Source organism: Podarcis muralis, chromosome 2 (genome assembly GCF_964188315.1).
Source record: "Podarcis muralis chromosome 2, rPodMur119.hap1.1, whole genome shotgun sequence".
Classification (NCBI taxonomy): Eukaryota; Metazoa; Chordata; class Lepidosauria; order Squamata; family Lacertidae; genus Podarcis; species Podarcis muralis.
The window spans coordinates 104,347,510-104,365,149 of NC_135656.1; the positions used below are offsets into that span (position 1 = coordinate 104,347,510).

The window sequence follows — 17,640 nt, forward strand, 5'->3', positions numbered from 1 at the left end:
GATAGTTACAGAAAGTGGTTACTGTTGCGTTGTAGTGGAGCTCTATATAAGCAGGCTGGCTGAACCCTTCAGTTCAGTTCTGTTCTGGCCTGTGAGTAAACAAGAGCTGTTTGAAGAATAGCTGTGTCGTCTGATATGTTCACCCACAACTTAACAGGTTCCATAAAACTAGTTTTTACCCAGAGATGGACTACAGCCCAAAGGGAAGGTTTCCATCTTACCTGTAACTGAAGAATCATGGAGCGCAACAATCTGTTCTCCCCCCTCACAAAAAAAAAAAAAAGGTGCTTCCAGGCTATTTTGAGGTAGGATTCAATCACATACCGGCAAATTCAGGTTTCACAATTAAAGTTAATTTGGAGCTCTTGTGCAACAATCTAGCTCCCCCCCCCCCCCAAAAAAAACCCCAACCCCAGACTTTTGTGATATTAAAAGTAACAGGGAAAATGCTCTGGAAAGTGTGGGATAATATTTGCCTGACACAGCATCACCCTCCTCACAAACAAATCAGAATGAATGTGCAGTTAACAGGTTGTTTGTTCAAACTCAAAGATTGTGTCAGCCATTTAAAATTTTCTAGCTGTGCATTTTGCCCCTCCCTTCCTGGGCTAACCACACAAAGGATATGATTTCTGGAGCATACATAAGCTATCTCCCGCCTACCCCCAAATAATTGTAATATAGAATTGTCTGTTCATTATAAATCTGATACACAATTGCTAGTGTCAATTGACTAGTTAGTCTTTAGGTTCCATGGGACTTTTTGTGCTCCAACTGAGCAGCTAAGAACTAATGCTATTTTTTATAGGAAATGTCCCCTCTTTACTGGGACACTTAGATATACTTGAATATAGTACACAACAATAGGGTAGGGGGTTTTTTTGCAGTGCAATGACCTCACATAATCCATACCCTCACAAGCCCATCACACCTGAAAACCCATTCCACAAATGCCTGAGACAAGAGAAGGATATACCGTGTTTTTTGTTCTATAAGACGCGCCAGACCACAAGACGCACCTAGCTTTTGGAGGAGGAAAACAAGAAAAAAAATATTCTGAATCTCAGAAGCCAGAACAGCAAGAGGGATCGCTGCGCAGTGAAAGCAGCAATCCCTCTTGCTGTTCTGGCTTCTGGGATAGCTGTGCAGCCTGCATTCGCTCCATAAGACGCACACACATTTCCCCATACTTTTTAGGAGGGAAAAAGTGAGTCTTATAGAGCAAAAAATACAGTACTTTGAAAAACTGGGTATACTTCTCTACAGATCATACAAAACAAAGAGCGGCAAAGTTAAAAGAAATAATAACATGACAAAAAAATTTAAACAAAACAAAAAACACCGAAAAGCCGGAGGTTAGGAAATCCTACATAAAACAGTCAGATCCCCCAAATGCAACATGCTATGTACTTGCGTGAATGGAACTGGTCATTAGTAAAATCCCTGCAAATACTAGCTGTTACACTTACGGGAATGAAACTGGTTATTAGTTATAATAATGTAATACAAATAGACAGACAATAGCAGGCTCCGAAAAGGAAACTCCAGCATAAGAAGCTTGGAATGAGATCAGAGAAGGGAATAGTTAATTGTGCTGTTTCTGTTGCATCTTGCAATACCAAAAGCCACCAGGACGTGTAGAGGGCCCATAGCCAAACCAAAATACCAACTATTTCCTAACCACAAACCCACGAGCTCTCCAGTTAATTATGGTAAAGACTCAGTCAATCCATCAGCAAATACTCAGATAACAGAAAAACCACGTGCTCCGTCAGATGTGCCAAAGCACTGCCTGCAACAATCAGGATGTCGAAGCAATAAGTATGATTTATTTCTTGCGGCTGTAGCGTAGAAACTACAAGTGTACTTGCACTGGTGCTGGGAAGTGTTTTGTAATTTTGGTGTGTGTTTTGTGTCTGTAAAGGGACCCCTGACCATTAGGTCCAGTCGTGACCGACTCTGGGGTTGCGGCGCTCATCTCGCTTTATTGGCCGAGGGAGCCGGCGTACAGCTTCCGGGTCATGTGGCCAGCATGACTAAGCCACTTCTGGCGAAGCAGAGCAGCGCACGGAAACGCCGTTTACCTTCCCGCCGGAGCGGTACCTATTTATCTACTTGCACTTGGATGTGCTTTCGAACTGCTAGGTTGGCAGGAGCAGGGACCGAGCAACAGGAGCTCACCCCGTCGCGGGGATTTGAACCGCCGACCTTCTGAACGGCAAGTCCTAGGCTCTGTGGTTTAACCCACAGCGCCACCCGCGTCCCGTTTTGTGTCATAGAATAGAATCATAGAATCATAGAGTTGGAATAGACCACAAGGGCCATCGAGTCCAACCCCCTGCCAAGCAGGAAACAGAAGAGTAGTCTCGTCTGTCTGTGCAGAAGAGTAAATCTTCACTGTTTGCGGGCCTGTAGGAAAAGCAAACACCTGCAGATAAAACTCTTTATAAGCCTGCTAAACAGATATATAGATACATACACACACCTGCATATGCAATTTTATTTAGCCCCTCATGTTACATTTTCAGGGAAAAGGCCAAGTAAACTGCAAAGCAAAATACACTTCTGGCTCCTGGCTCCTGTTCTGGGAACAAAGTGACTGCAGAGAACACAGTAATTGGCCAACCCCGTTTTAGGCTGTCAGCCACACATTATTTTTATAACCCAAGAACCTGAAGTGGTTATTAGTGACTCGAGACATGTAATAAAAACCAGCAATAGCAGACTCCAGTGTGGTAAACAATTTGGAATTGATTTTTTTTTTTCTTTTCAAAAAAAGAGGACATAATCCATGAGGACTTGATTTCCAATAAAACCTCTCACTGACATGCTGTGGGTCTCTCTTGAGTCAAAGAAGCTCCCTCCCCACACTGTGCCCAGTGGGGCTGCTTCTCCTCCTCCCCCTCCCCCTCTCATTCTTACCTGGAACTATGGGGCAGGCTCTCCCGATACATCTGCTCCGAGGGCAGCACGTTGCCACAGCGAGGGCTCATGGGTAACGCCCGCGAGCTGACGCTGACGACAGCTTCCCAATCCTCTGTGGACTGAGAAGGAGACACAGCAGGTTTAAAGCAGCCGTCCCAGAGAATACAATCCCCATCAGGCCCGCCGGGTGGACAGCCTCAGAGATAGCCTTGCTGCAAAACGTAATACGGCAAAAAACCCTAGCTGTGGACATTCGCTATAAGGCTAGAGGAAATGCTTGCTTTAGGAGCATTTCCCCTCCGGAAACCTGCCAGCTCTTATCCCTTGCCCTACCAGTGACACCTCCATCCCTGTGTCAAAGGTGGGGAACTTGCTCCCCACCCCCCAGATGTTCCTGACTCTTGGGTTGTCATGAATGAGCCAGCTCCCAGGGAAGCTTTGCAGCCATCTCCCAGGGAAGGGTTACTGCCAACTGAAGAACTATCTGTTTGTTGGGAATGTAAAAAAGTCAAAAACTTCTGGGAAATGATATATAATGAGATGAAAAAGATTTTGAAATATACATTTATTAAGAAACCAGAAGCATTTTTACTTGGCATTGTAGGAGATGATATTAGCAGACAGGATTGTAAGTTGTTTTTATATGCAATGATGGCAGCAAGAATATTATTGGCACAAAACTGGAAGCAAGAAGAATTACCGACAAAAGAAGAATGGCGGATGAAATTGATGGACTATGCAGAATTAGATAAACTAACGGGAAGGGTTCGAAACCTGCGGGACCAGAGATTCTTAGAAGACTGGAATTAATATACGAACTATTTGAAAAGTAATTGTGATGAACAGATTACACTAGTAGGACTGCAAGAAGTTCTGTAAAGAGGATTATTGGAAATATTGCAAGAAATGTTATGAGGAAAATTATTAGCTAATGATAATTAAGTGTAATAGGGAAATTAAGAAATGCAGAATAAGTGATAAAGAATGAAAAATCAACAGAGGTGTTGACGGAAGTCTAAAGCATTGTATAAGATAAGAAGTTATGTTATATGATTGTTGGAAATGATATGTTAAAAAAACCAATATAAATAAATAAATGAAGAACTATCTGTTTGTTTTGACAATAAAGCATCCTTTTTTAATTAACTATGCTCACTGTGTTATCAAGCCGGGAACTGGACTCCTGACATGGCTATACTGACTGTGGCTGATGGGGATTGGAATCCAACAGCATCTGAATGGTCGCACTCTTTCCACAATGTGTAATATGGATCGAATTCCCAGTTGATGGGCATAGATTAAAAGAACTGGGGCAAATCCTCCTTTCTACTGCTATTTAACCACTCTCCAGCTCCAGAAAGGGTGTGAGTTAGAAGTTGGCAAGTCCCTGCTTCAAATCTATCCCATAGTCTCATCCGTCTGTCTGTAATATGGGGGATGGCCTACCTTGCAAGGTTGCTATCAGTGTTTATGTGAAGTGCTCTGAGAACTTAATTATTATGTAAAGATTAAGCATTATTATGATAAGCATCATGAAAATATTCCCGTTCTCCCAGCTACAGTTCCCCCCCCCCATAGCAATCAATTTATGATCCAATAATGAAAGCATTCAGGAAAATGCCAGAACTTCTTTCCCCAACAACAAGCACCCGCCACGCCCACTCCAGTTCCTTCCACGCACCTCAGGCTCATAGCGCAACAGGATGTCATATTCCATGGGGTAGGGGATGTTGTCGATATGGAAGGATAAACCAGCCCCATCCCTCACGCGTGCAAAGCCGGGGCCGGTCCATGTAATCATGTGACCTGTATGCTCACGTTGCATGACTTCCACATCAGGCTGCGGGGGGAAACATTACATCAGCAAAGCTGCAGGGACATAGGGCGCTGCATTGCACTGAGTCAGACCATTACTCCATCTAGATGTGTATTGCCTACGGACAGTGGCTCTCTAGGGTTTCAGCCAGGAGTCTCTCCCAGCCCTACAAGGAGATGTTACGGACTGAACCTGGTACCTCCTGTGGGTTGGAATCCACTGGGAGCAGTCAAATACAACATTCCTTGTTTTCCTAGAGTGGACATGCAAGGGAATGTTTGGTCCAGCCAGTCGAAACTTCCTCTTCCCTAGAGCGTCCTTCCTTGCATGTGACTAGTGGGTGGGCGTGACTTTTCCAGACCTGGTAAAAGGACAAGTCATGCTGCCACTCTCTCTCTTATCCATCTTCTTTTCGTCCTGCGAACTTCCTGGACTGCTAACTGCAGTCATTAGGTCAGGAGTCAGCAAACTATGGCCCACGGACCGGGTATGGCCCAAGGGGGTTGTTAAACCTCTCAGTTAGTCCCCGTATGGAACTGACACTCCATCTGACACTCCTAGAGGCAGGCTAGGTGCCTTTGGGAACCTGAGGACATTCCTGATCAACCACAAAGCACCTGAATTCTACTTGCGTAAAATCACGGGCACACACAGCTCACAGAGGATGCCTTTAACAGATTGCAATGACGAAGTGCATAGTGTCTATTCAAGTGTATCTTTTACCTTCTGGCTAAGTGCAAGGCAAAGAATTAACATGGTTGACCAAGAAGACCCAAGTGGCTGCTCCTCAGCTCAGCTTTATGGACCAACCTCTACTGAGTGGTCTGGAGCTCTGGCCCAAACCACCCTTGACCACCATGGACTTCCTTCCCTGGTTTCCCCCAGCATCCTCTCTCTCCCACCCTATTTTGGTCACCTTCTGCTGAAGTTGCCTGGCTCTTCGGAGCGCCGCTCGCTGCTGCAAGAGTCTGATCGTGCTGTGCTGTCGTCGCAGCCTCACTTTGCGCCCGTTCTGGACCCCATTGTAATATTCCACACAGTCCACAGGGGCCTCGGGCCGCAAGGCACCCTACAACAAAGCGAGGATTTTTTTTATTTCCAACACCATTGGTTGCTCCTGCTAACCGTTTCCATCCTCAGCCATACAGCAACCAAGGGGTTCTGAAAGGCTCACTGAGGCTGCCAAGGCAAAGAGGGAGCCCATGGAACTACCCTATATTGTATGGTTTGGCCAATGGAGGTTGTCCTATATGGGCAACTGGGGAGTTGCCCCACCAGTCTCATTCAGTCCACACTTGCTTGGCTTTTTACTTAAAAGTGTTGTCCTTCTGGAAGTCAGCAGGGAGGAGAATGGGGATAAAACTAGAATGGGTTGCCTCTGCCTGCCATTGGCTCTGGTTCCACCTATCATTGGCCCTCCTTGCCTTCCATCCTACCAGCCCATGACTGACTGATTGAGCCACCAGGGCAGTTTTAATGAATTTTCTCCTTGCCTGCAGATACCTCTGTGGTGATGTGCCTTACATGCTCATACAAAACATTCTGAATTCATGAATGGATTTGTGGCATGCAAGTGGGTCAGTGTATACTGATTTAGGCCAGTAAGCTGGGCTGGGAACTTTTCAGTCCCCATGAAGGTATATGTGCTCCAGAGACAACAAGGTCTCTTGGACAACACCCACAAGAAATGCAGGTGCCATCTCCTTTTCCTTTGGACAAGTAACCCGCATTCACTAGCAGTTTTCCAGACACAACCCGCCTCACTCTATGTCCCAGGTTCTCACGCTCCCCTTTCCCTTCCTCTGTCCCAGTGCACTCACTGGCAGGCCCTGATGGGTTGGTGCAAGACCTGTGGCATGCTCTGCTTCATACATATAATAGTCCAGGGGCATGCAGAAAAACCCTGGCTGCACTTCATCACACTGGCGCCCGATGAGGTGGGGCCGACAGGGGCATTGGCCATCATCCATGGAACACCTGGGGAGAGAGAGAGAGAGAGAGAGAGAGAGAGAGAGAGAGAGAGAGAGAGAGAAAGCCAGACAGAGAATGAGAACAATGGCAGAATATTTGAGCCCTGCCGTTGGAGTAGGTTCGGCAAAAGGGCTGCAAAAGAGAGAGGGAGGTTGCACACTCAAGTAAACAGTCTCTTGATCCGATTTAACTCGCAGCTGGAAAAAAGAATCGGGAGGGCACTTAAAGAGTGTGCTCCGAATTCTTCCTTATCCATTTGACCCCATGTGTTTACCTGTCCAGCGCTTGGCCTCAGGTAATGGAGGGCTGGGTATGGTTTTGGGCCAAACCACATGGCAGTCAAAATGGGGAGGCCAGGTGGGTCTAATTAGGCCTGCGGGATGGAGTTTCCCTACCACTGTCCTAGACCAAAAAAAGGTCACCATGTGCAGCAATGCGCAAGTATAGCAAGTTCAGCTTTTTTTACAATCACAACTCTGCACTATACATTTAAAGCAGTCTCGTGCCATTTTTTTAAAAGTCAAAGCTTCCTCCAAAGGATCCAGGGAACGGTAGTTTGTCAAGGGTGTTGAGAAGTTTTAAGAGACCCCTTATTTTCCTCTCGCGGAGCTACAATTCTCAGAGTGGTTTCACAATTCATCCCTCTTCCAGGGAGGGAACTCTGGGAATTGTGGCTCTCTGGGGGGAATACAGGTCACCTAAGATCTTGCATCATCATCATCATCATCGAAACAAACTAGAGTTGTGTTATGTACTGAGTTGAATAGGATCCAAAATGCAGCAGTCTGATTGGTCCTAGAACAATAGGATTCGGAATACAGCAGTCTGATTGGTCCTGGAACAATGCAGCAGTATGATTGGCCTGCAGGAGCCACCCAATCCAGCTCCAGATGAAAGTGAATCCACAACCTGATTGGCCTACAGGAGAATTCCGGAATTAGCCAATCTCGTGCAGCCCATTGTGTAAATAATGTATATAAAGCAGATACTTTGGGGGAACTTCCATTCCTCCTCCCACTATGAGCTGAATAAAGAGCATGAAATCCACTCTCGACTCTGAGTATATTTCAAGTTGTTAGCTGTGGGGGAAGCCATGAGTGTTTAAAGTGATGATACTGCTTTAAATGTACTGCTCAGATGGGCCCTCACAGAATCACTTACAATTAAAACAACGTGCAGTTAAGAAGTTTAAAATATGCTTGCCATTCCCTTCACTGCAAAAGCAACACTTTTTGCTTATTTTCCTTTCTTTCGTGCAGTGCTGCGAAGTGAGAGATGGCGTCAGATGTAGTACAGAGCTTGACCACTCTTCTTCTTTCTTCTTTGGCGATCACTCGTAGCCGAGTAAGATTGTCTTCCATAAACACGGTTTTAACAATGAGTCCGTAAGTGACTGTGGAGGCCAATTCTGGATCCACATGTCCTTCCGTAGTGGGGACATTGGTTTCCGGACGGGAGTTGACCACGGTGTGGGTTTGCCAAGCGTGCCTTCCTCTTAGCACGTTTCTCCCTTGCATCCTGCATTCAAGTGTCTTCAAAGCCCATGACACCTTTGGTAAAGGCTGTTCTCCAATTGGAGCTCTAATTCTATCCTCTGGACACCTGAGTGTCCCCTGAGAATATAGAAGTTGGCCATCCCTGGACCCTTCCCTCCCTTTGCCAGCCACAGAGTGCCATTCCCTCCCTCCCCTCCTCCAGCCCACCTCATGTCCCTTCCATTCCAACCTGTTGCTGTAGGCACCTCCAAAATCACAAGCGCAGCTCCGGCAGCCAGCCATATCATTGCTCAAACCCCAGTATTCAGGCTGTGGAGGAAAAAGACCACTAGTTCAACTAAAGAAGAAGAAGAAGAAGAAGAGTTTGGATTTGATATCCTGCTTTATCACTACCCTAAGGAGTCTCAAAGCGGCTAACATTCTCCTTTCCCTTCCTCCCCCACTACAAACACTCTGTGAGGTGAGTGAGGCTGAGAGACTTCAGAGAAGTGTGACTGGCCCAAGGTCACCTGGCAGCTGCATGTGGAGGAGCGGGGAAGCAAACCCGGTTCACCAGATTACGAGTCCACCGCTCTTAACCACTACACCACACTGGCTCTCTCACTAAGCCTCCTTAGTGCCACCTGAGCCCTGCCTTGAATGTTTACAAGAGGCATGATTTTTGGAACCATGTCTGGCTCCTCCAACGTGGCGGCCATGAAGAAGGTCGTGCAGCAGCCGCGCCTCGAGGCCAGCATGAGCCATGTGACGGTTTCACAAGCTGCAGCTGACTCGAAGCCGTCTTGCCTGCAGAATGCACATCATGACCCCCTACTAACAGGAGTTTCTTCAAGCACAAGTCCAGCAGCTGCATGTGGAGGAGCGGGGAATCAAACCCGATTCACCAGATTACAAGTCCACTGCTCTTAACCACTACACCACACTGGCTCTCTAAAGCATATTCAGGCCTGGAGTATCCGCATCACGCCTTTTAATGGTTCCGCGACACCCACTCACCAAACATTGGTTGCAGTATCGCCCGGCGACAAATCGCTTGCAGTAGCAGTCGCCGCTGATGTGGTCGCAGGGAAGGCTACCTGGGATAATCCCACGAGGGTCACACCTGCAGGCTGAGAACACACATAACTAGCACTTTCCATGGGTTTTCATCCGGCTGTGTCACAAGGCACAAGGCTAAGCCATCTCCTGGCCCAGCTCAGCAGGGCTCCAGAATTCGAGGCAACTGCCCCACCCATTGCTCCACCCATTTCCCCCCCACAACTGCAAACACCCAGATTCTGCAAGCAGAATACATTAAATCAAATCTGGCGTGTCTCCTGAATGCACAGTTTGTATTGCTTTGAGCCAAAAGGAACAAATTTTAAATAATTTAGAATTTTTAATCCCATTGTCTCGGCTGCGGGAGAGATGGCTAGAACTCGTGAAACACTGGTTATAGGAGAACAAGAAGTAGGGGGCTTGGTAAAGGCTGGAAACTGTACGAAGCAATGAAATGGAAGTGCCATTCAGATTCCAGACATGTTGGTGCCTGAAGCCGAACAGAAAAAAATCCTAATTGTGGTAGAAGTGCTACTACTGCTGCTCATAAGAATAATAATTTATCCATCGTCCTCTATGCAATCATTTCAAGGCAATGTGCAATAAATTATTTTTAAAACAGCCAATGCATTTAAAAGAAAATGATAACAAAAAGAATAAAGGTAAAAGGTAAAGGACCCCTGGACGGTTAAGTCCAGTCAAAGGCAACTATGGGGTTAGAGCGCTCATTTCACTTTCAGGCTGAGGGATCCGGCGTTTGTCCACAGACAGCTTCCTGGGTCATGTGGCTAGGATGACTAAACTGCTTCTGGTGCAACGGAATGCTGTGACGGAAGCCAGAGCGCACAGAAACGCCGTTTACCTTCCCACCACAGTGGTACCTATTTATCTACTTGCACTGGCGTGCTTCCGAGCTGCTAGGTTGGCAGGAGCTGGGGCAGAGCTCACCCCATCACACAGTTTCGAATCGCCGACCTTCTGATCAGCAAGCCCAAGAGGCTCAATGGTTTAGACCACAGCGCCACCTGCATCCCTTTTTAATATGAATAGACTCTCATGGCAAAACCCCATCAATGTGGCTGGAGCAAAAAATACCTTCATTTATTTCTGGAAAGTGCAGAGAGTGGGCCCCTGTTGTATCTCGTGAGAAATGTTGTTCCACAGATCAGGGGCAGCCATCCAAAACCCCTTGCTCCAAGTTACTGTGAAGTAGATTTCTGAGACCTTTGGAACTTGCAGGAGACAGTGGCAGAGCTTCATGCTCTGGCACTGGGGGAGCGGAGAGCAGGTGGGGGCAGGGCTGGTGCGTGTCAGGGGGCGTGGCACATGTCCTGGGGGCGCGGCGCCCATCATGGGGGGGAGGGCAGCCGCAATGGCACCCCACCGGGACTGCGCTGCCGGGAGCAATGCGCTCGCCCTGCACTCCTCTTCCTCCGCCAGTGGCAGGAGACACCCTCCCACAGAACACACAAATATACTGGGCATGTAAGGGGATGTTTGAAGCAGCCTGGTTCTGAGCTGCATAGGGCCTTATGCATTAATGACAACATCTTGAACTTGGCCTATCCGCAGATTGCCACCAGGGCAAATCTCGCTAGCAAGGGGTTATATGCTGGGGGTGTTTTGCCACCACAAGCAACCTAGCTGCCGCATTTTGCACCGGCCGCTGCCTCTGGAACAACCCAGATATCAAGCCCTTCCCCCCCACACACACACACCCTGTATCCATGCTGGCACGAGTTGATTCCACACCTGCCCCCACAAAGTCTGGTGACCCCAGACAGTCACCGATACTAACGCTGGCACCCAAGAGGGTCATTGCGGCTCAGTCCGTAAAAGGCCTCTTTGCAGCTGTCACAACGCACGCCTTTGACGTTCTCTTTGCAGCGGCACTGCCCAGCGATCATGCCCAGCATCGCATCTGTATGACTGTCACACACGCCACCATCCAAGGAGCCCACTGGGTCGCAGTCACATGCTGTGGGACAAAAGAAATTGGATACTGTGCGGGTCCCCTTTACAACTTACGTTAAAAGGACTGCTTTTATGTTCCCTTCCAATCATACAAGTTTCATTAAGGAGAAACAAGAAGAGGTAAAGGTAAAGGACCCCTGGACAATTAAGTGCAGTCAAAGGCGACTCTGGGGTTGCGGCCCTCATCTAGCTTTCAGGCCGAGGAAGCCGGCGTTTGTCCACAGACACTTTTCCAGGTCATGTGGCCAGCAGGACTAAACCAATACGTGACTTTAAAAACTTTTGCCTTTGCTTTTTTCATTCTTTTTTTATGCCAGGAGGTTGAGCACAGTTTGTTAGTTGGGGAGTATTTAATAATATGATGTGTTCCTTTTGTTACTTGTTTCATGTATAGGTTTCTTCCATTGTGAAAATATTTTATCAAGAGAGAGAGGGCGCCGCTGAAATTGGACAGGCAAAAGTCTGCCAATGTTCTCAATTACGTACTGTTATAAGTGGGGTTTTTTGGGGGGGGGGATTAGGCTGTATGCCTGAGCCCCGCTTCTAATTCCTGGATCCAGCACAGATTCAATTGTTGGAATAGCCAGGCCAGACTGGTAATGGCCCACTTTGTTAATGGAACAAAAAATGTAGCTCTGTGCCAGAGGTCAAATGGATGGGCCTTCCTCTCTCAACTGTCTATTACTTATAAAGGCAAAAGGCCAGAGTGGAGAATTGAATGATGTGACCTAGAAGTAAAGCAGCAAGCTAGAGATAGAGCCAGGCCTCTCAATCAATTTTTATTATGGCAAAACAGCCAGCATAGAGCCATGCCTGGTTTCTGCTGGGATCCAAGGCTGTGGCTAAGGGAGAAGCAAGACCGCCTTGGACGTTAACGCGGTGAACTCCTCCGTCGCAGGGCTCAGGTTGTGTATATGCGTAAATGAGCCATCTATCATAAAGACACCACAGTCTCCACTGTGCCTCTTTGCAAAGGAAACACGAACCCTGGGTGAGCGCCTGAAATGCCCGGAATCTCACACCACTCAAAAATGGCATGAAACAATAAAAATCAATACTGCTGGGGATCACAGCTGCCGTTTATCTGTATGCTGTCTCCCCACAGTAAACCCTGCTCGAGGCGATTCACATCACGATTCATCATCATCATCATAAAAAGACCGCGGCTGGGACGATAGAAGGACACTCACGGATACACGCCGTGCTGGCACGGATGTCAGCCAGAGGGTTGCGGTAGTAGAAGGGCTTGCAGAGCTGGCAGTGGCGGCCCATGGTGTTGTGCTGGCAGTCGTCGCAGACCCCACCGCTGGTGTTGCCCGTGGCCAGGTACACGGCCATGTCGAAGTGGCACTTGTGGGAGTGCTCGTTGCAGTTGCACTCTGTGGAGAAGCCAGGGGCAAAGTTAAAGGGCGCCGCAAACTCCTGCTTATTCTGCTCGCTCCTCCTTTCCTGTGACCTGAATTGCACCCATATAACAGTATTGTAAACCCGTAGGCTAGGCCACCATTGCTGCTATTGCTGAGGCTCTCACCTGCCCCATGTGTGTGCTATTTGTGGCTTCTGCTGCAGGCTTCCCATAGACATCTAGTTGGCCGCTGTGAGAACACGATGCTGAACTACACATAGGACTGACCCAGCAGAACTCTTCTTAAGTTCTTCTGTAAGAGCCTGCACAACATCGTTTCTTAAAAATGTTAGGCAAGACTAAGGAACCACCAATACCTGCATACAGAAGCCTTAGAAACAGAAGACAGAGGACAAGGAACTCTTGTTCGGTAGCCTGTCCAGGCCTCCACATACACTTCTGAGAATTTCTTCCACTTGTAAATAAATGGAATTGTGAATGTTTCATAGCCCTCCCATAGTTGATTAGCTTTTCCAGTGCTACCCAGCCTCTGCTACCTATCTGCCCAAAGCTGGGGGGTGCAGCCATTTCCAAACATGCCAGGCCCCCTCCCCCAGGAAAAGATCTCCTTCCGTTGACTCCCACTGCTTCGCCACCCAATTCCCCACACCTTCTGGCATGCGCAAAAACACCCTCACCTTTGCAGGCATGTGGGTTGTGGGCCTCAGCTGGTCGCCATGGCAACTCCTGGAAGAAGTCCTTGCAGAGCTCGCAGTTGAGGCCCTTGGTGTGGTGCTTGCACACGCATCGTCCGTGGATCTGGGGCAGAGGAGACTGGTGAGAGGGGCATCCAGAGCCTTGGCACAGCCCAGGGAAATGAAAGCAGAGTGCCGCTCAGCATGGAGATATTTAGAAGAAGGACCTCTTGTGCCTGGGTGCTGCTGATTAGGCCCCATGTGACCTGGAGCCCAAGACGGCAAAGCATGGCTGATGGCCATATAAACAGAAGCTATGTGAACACAATCCTGCAACAGGTTCTAATAACCCTTGAAGAATACAAGCAGCTTGATTTGTTTTAAGAGCCAGGGTTGCACCCAGCCAAGTGTTGGTGTTGACCTTTAAAGCCCTAAACGGCCTTGGCCTAGTATACCTGAAGGAGCGTCTCCAACCCCATCGTTCTGCCCAGACGCTGAGGTCCAGCACCGAGGGCCTTCTGGCGGTTCCCTCATTGCGAGAAGCAAAGCTACAGGGAACCAGGCAGAGGGCCTTCTCGGTAGTGGTGCCCGCCCTGTGGAACGCCCTTCCAGCAGATGTCAAAGCGATAAACAACTACCTGACATTTAGAAGACATCTGAAGGCAGCCCTGTTCAGGGAAGTTTTTAATGTGTGACATTTTAATGTATTTTTAATCTTTGTTGGAAGCCGCCCAGAGTGGCTGGGGAAACTCGGCCAGATGGGCGGGGTAAAAGTAAAGGGGCCCCTAACCATTAGGTCCAGTCATGACTGACACTGGGGTTGTGGCACTCAACTCGCTTTATTGGCCGAGGGAGCCGGCGTACAGCTTCCAGGTTATGTGGCCAGCATGACTAAGCCGCTGCTGGCGAACCAGAGCAGTGCACGGAAACGCCGTTTACCTTCACACTGGAGCAGTGCCTATTTATCTACTTGCACTTTGACGTGATTTCAAACTGCTAGGTTGGCAGGAGCAGGGACTAAGCAACGGGAGCTCACCCCGTCACGGGGATTCGAACCGCTGACCTTCTGATCAGGAAGTCCTGGGCTCTATGGTTTAACCCACAGCGCTACCCGTGGAAGCCGCCCAGAGTGGCTGGGGAAACTCAGCCAGATGGGCGGGGTACAAATAATAAATTCTTATTCTTATTCTTATTCTCCTGTTAGGACAATGACTTCTGCCTGCACAAAGGGACTTCCTCTCCCTCTCCTCTTTCTGTGTGCCCCCCTGTGCCTCCCCACCCCCAACGTATCTGTTCTAAGTTCCCGCCCCCCGCCAGCCCTCCAGAGCATATGGGGAAGGAGTGCAGGGGGCAAGCATGGAAGAGGAAGTCTCATTGCACTGGCAGAAGTCCTTGCCTTAAGAGCATGACTTCACCGAATGCAACCCTAGGTTTCTAGGTCTGATGTTTGTGGAGAACAAATAACCCTGAATAAGGTTTGAGAATTACTTTAACCATTAAAAAAAAAGTGTCTAGGTGGAATGTCCACTGGGCTGGAAATTTCCCTCTGTATATGCCTTCTCTTTCCATCCCAGAACACACCCACACCGGCTCTGCAAGCTTAAGAATGAGGTTTTCTCAAACTGCAAAATGGATTCCAACAAGAGAATCTGCACTTCCAGTTGACGGAAATTGTGCTTTTGGTACAATAACGCAGGTTCTCTACACACAACTGGGAGTCTGTGTGTCACATTCTCCCAATAGATTTTAATAAGCAGAACCACCAAGGCTGTAGCCTCTCTACTACCTGCCGGGTAGGGATAGATGAATCTGTCAATTTCAGTTTTTTCTAACCTTAAATTCAGTTCTCTACATTTCACATCCGTTTGTTGTTACAGTGGTGCCTCGCAAGACAAAATTAATTCGTTCCGCGAGTTTTGTCGTCTTGCAATTTTTTTCGTCTTGCGAAGCACGGTGTCGGGAAAGTTTTGGAAAAGCTTCAAAAATCACCAAAGTCTTCAAAAACCTCAAAAAAGGCTACCACACCTCGTTCTATGAGTTGCTCCTCGAAGTCAAGTCACAACTGTATTAATGGTGTTAAGAAAAAGGAAACAAACTTGCAAGACGTTTCCATCTTGCGAAGCAAGCCCATAGGGAAAATTGTCTTGCGAAGCAGCTCAAAAAACAAAAATCCCTTTCGTCTAGCGAGTTTTTTGTCTTGCGAGGCATTCGTCTTGCGAGGTACCACTGTATTGGGTTGTTTTCTTACAGGAAGAAGCCCTCGTGAAAATTCATTTTTAGTGTGCATTTCACCCAATGCGCAAATTTTTGCAAGCGATTTCTCCCACTATGAAGCATGTTATTATTATTTTTACATGTTATTTTCATTAACGTGTTCATTTTTAAAGGCATACTTTCCCCTCAGAACTGCATTATTATATAAATTACTTGGTTGGAGAACTGTATCGCAAACTCCCGACACACTGGGGTCCACATAAAGGTAAAGGTAAAGGGATCCCTGACCGTTAGGTCCAGTTGTGGCCGACTCTAGGGTTGCGGCGCTCATCTTGCTTTATTGGCCAAGGGAGCCAGCGTACAGCTTCCAGGTCATGTGGCCAGCATGACTAAGCCGCTTCTGGCGAACCAGAGCAGTGCACGGAAACGCCGTTTACCTTCCCGCTGGAGCGGTACCTATTTATCTACTTGCACTTTGATGTGCTTTCGAACTGCTAGGTTGGCAGGAGCAGGGACCGAGCAATGGGAGCTCACCCCATTGCGGGGATTCGAACCACTGACCTTCTGATCGGCAAGTCCTAGGCTCTGTGGTTTAACCCGCAGTGCCACCCGCATCCCACATACTCCTAATCAAAAAGCCCAGCCCAGCATGGGAGCTCTGATCACTAAGTGTACCTCCCCTTGCCCTGTCTTCCTGGCTATAGGGCTGCAACCTGAACTCCCAGCCTCAGTCTCCCACAACACTGATAAGGTCCTTACCATGCCTTCTACTCTGCTTGGCGCTCCAGCCAGAGGGGCACACTCCGAGGCGTGCCCATAGCAGAAGCAGCTCCCACGCAGCACCATCTCGTACACGGCGTAGTAGTATTTCTGCAGCACCTGATGCCGAAAGTCGAGTAGGTTGTCGCCCAGAGTGTGCAGCTTTGTGAAGTTCACCCGCAGGTTGGTGACGCGCAACAGATCTGGTCAGGAGGGAAGGAGATGTTTTGGTGCAGAGCTTTAGCTCCTAGACTCCTATAGCCTCAGTTCCCCACCCACCAATCTCAGGCTGCTCCCCTGGATTCCACACAGATACATCTGCCCCACCTGCAGTAAAACATGTCTCTCCCATATCGGCCTCTACAGCCACAGCAGGCGCTGTAACTCTATAACAGCTTGACTTTACTCCTGAAGGCACACTCTTCCGTTGTCAGAAGATTATCCTCCACCAGGGCCAGGGCCTTCTCAGTGATGACTCCGACCTGGTGGAATGCTCTGTCCCATGAGACCAGGGCCCTGCAGGATTTAACTTCCTTCCACAGGGCCTGTAAGACAGAGCTATTCCGCCTGGCTTTCAATTTGAACTTGCCCTGATCTTTTATTCCCCTTCCTTCCCTTCCCCTCCCCTTTCTATGAAGATTACCCACCCTGGGATCCCACAGCTAATTCTCCTCTGGTCTCCTCACTGGCCCAAATAGGACTAATTTAGCCAGCTAGCCCTGGTGATCATCTAATGTTTATTGGATGGAATTTCCCCCTAAATTGATTTTTTAATTCTGAATTTATTGTTATTCATGTTTTATACTGTATTTTATGCTGTTTTTTGTTGCATCAATTAAGTGTTTTAAATTTGTTGTTAGCCGCCCTGAGCCCGGTTTTCTGAACCGGGAAGGGTGGGGTATAAATTATAAAAAATATTATTATTTCAACACCGTTGATGGAATCTTTCGAGGAGTAGGAGGTGGCGTTTGTAAGTGGTCCACGTTTCACAAGCATACAGTAAGGTTGATCATCTCTGCGCATCTAAGCTTTGCTGTTATGATGTCAGCGGAGTCCCTCCATCTGCAACCTGTCAGTCTCTTTCTGTCTCTCTTTGAGTGCTAATTGCCCTGGTCCTTTCCCATCTCGCATTCACTCCCTGAGGGCTATAGTGATTTTATGGTCCCATCTCACCTCCCAGATGCCGTATGTTTGGAAGATTTCCCTCAATCTCTCACCGTGCTTATCTCCAATAGAAGTCCCCCCTCTAAGGGCCAATCCCTTTCCCTGCTACTGGTAGCAGGTGTTGCTGTGGGAGCAGAGGCGCCTACCTGATCTTTTGGTAGGTAGGTGAGATCCTGCTGCTTAACAGGAGGCACATGGTACATAGAATTGTGGAGTGGGAAGGAATGGCAAGGGTCACCTAGT

At 48.0% G+C, this 17,640-nt stretch overlaps 1 protein-coding gene across 2 annotated transcripts in view; it reads right to left on the minus strand.

The window, feature by feature from the left end:
- The window catches only part of LOC114591921 (laminin subunit beta-1-like), a 74,891-nt gene that overhangs the window by 29,470 nt on the left and 27,781 nt on the right, over positions 1–17,640 (minus strand). For both annotated transcript variants that reach the window (XM_028719668.2, XM_028719669.2), the window contains exons 8-17: positions 16,234–16,436; positions 13,264–13,384; positions 12,411–12,599; positions 11,045–11,224; positions 9,205–9,317; positions 8,438–8,517; positions 6,562–6,718; positions 5,658–5,810; positions 4,607–4,765; positions 2,923–3,044 (exon numbers count right to left, since the gene is read on the minus strand). In XM_028719668.2, coding sequence (XP_028575501.2) covers positions 2,923–3,044; positions 4,607–4,765; positions 5,658–5,810; positions 6,562–6,718; positions 8,438–8,517; positions 9,205–9,317; positions 11,045–11,224; positions 12,411–12,599; positions 13,264–13,384; positions 16,234–16,436 — 1,477 coding nt within the window. The remainder of the gene's footprint in view (positions 1–2,922; positions 3,045–4,606; positions 4,766–5,657; positions 5,811–6,561; positions 6,719–8,437; positions 8,518–9,204; positions 9,318–11,044; positions 11,225–12,410; positions 12,600–13,263; positions 13,385–16,233; positions 16,437–17,640) is intronic.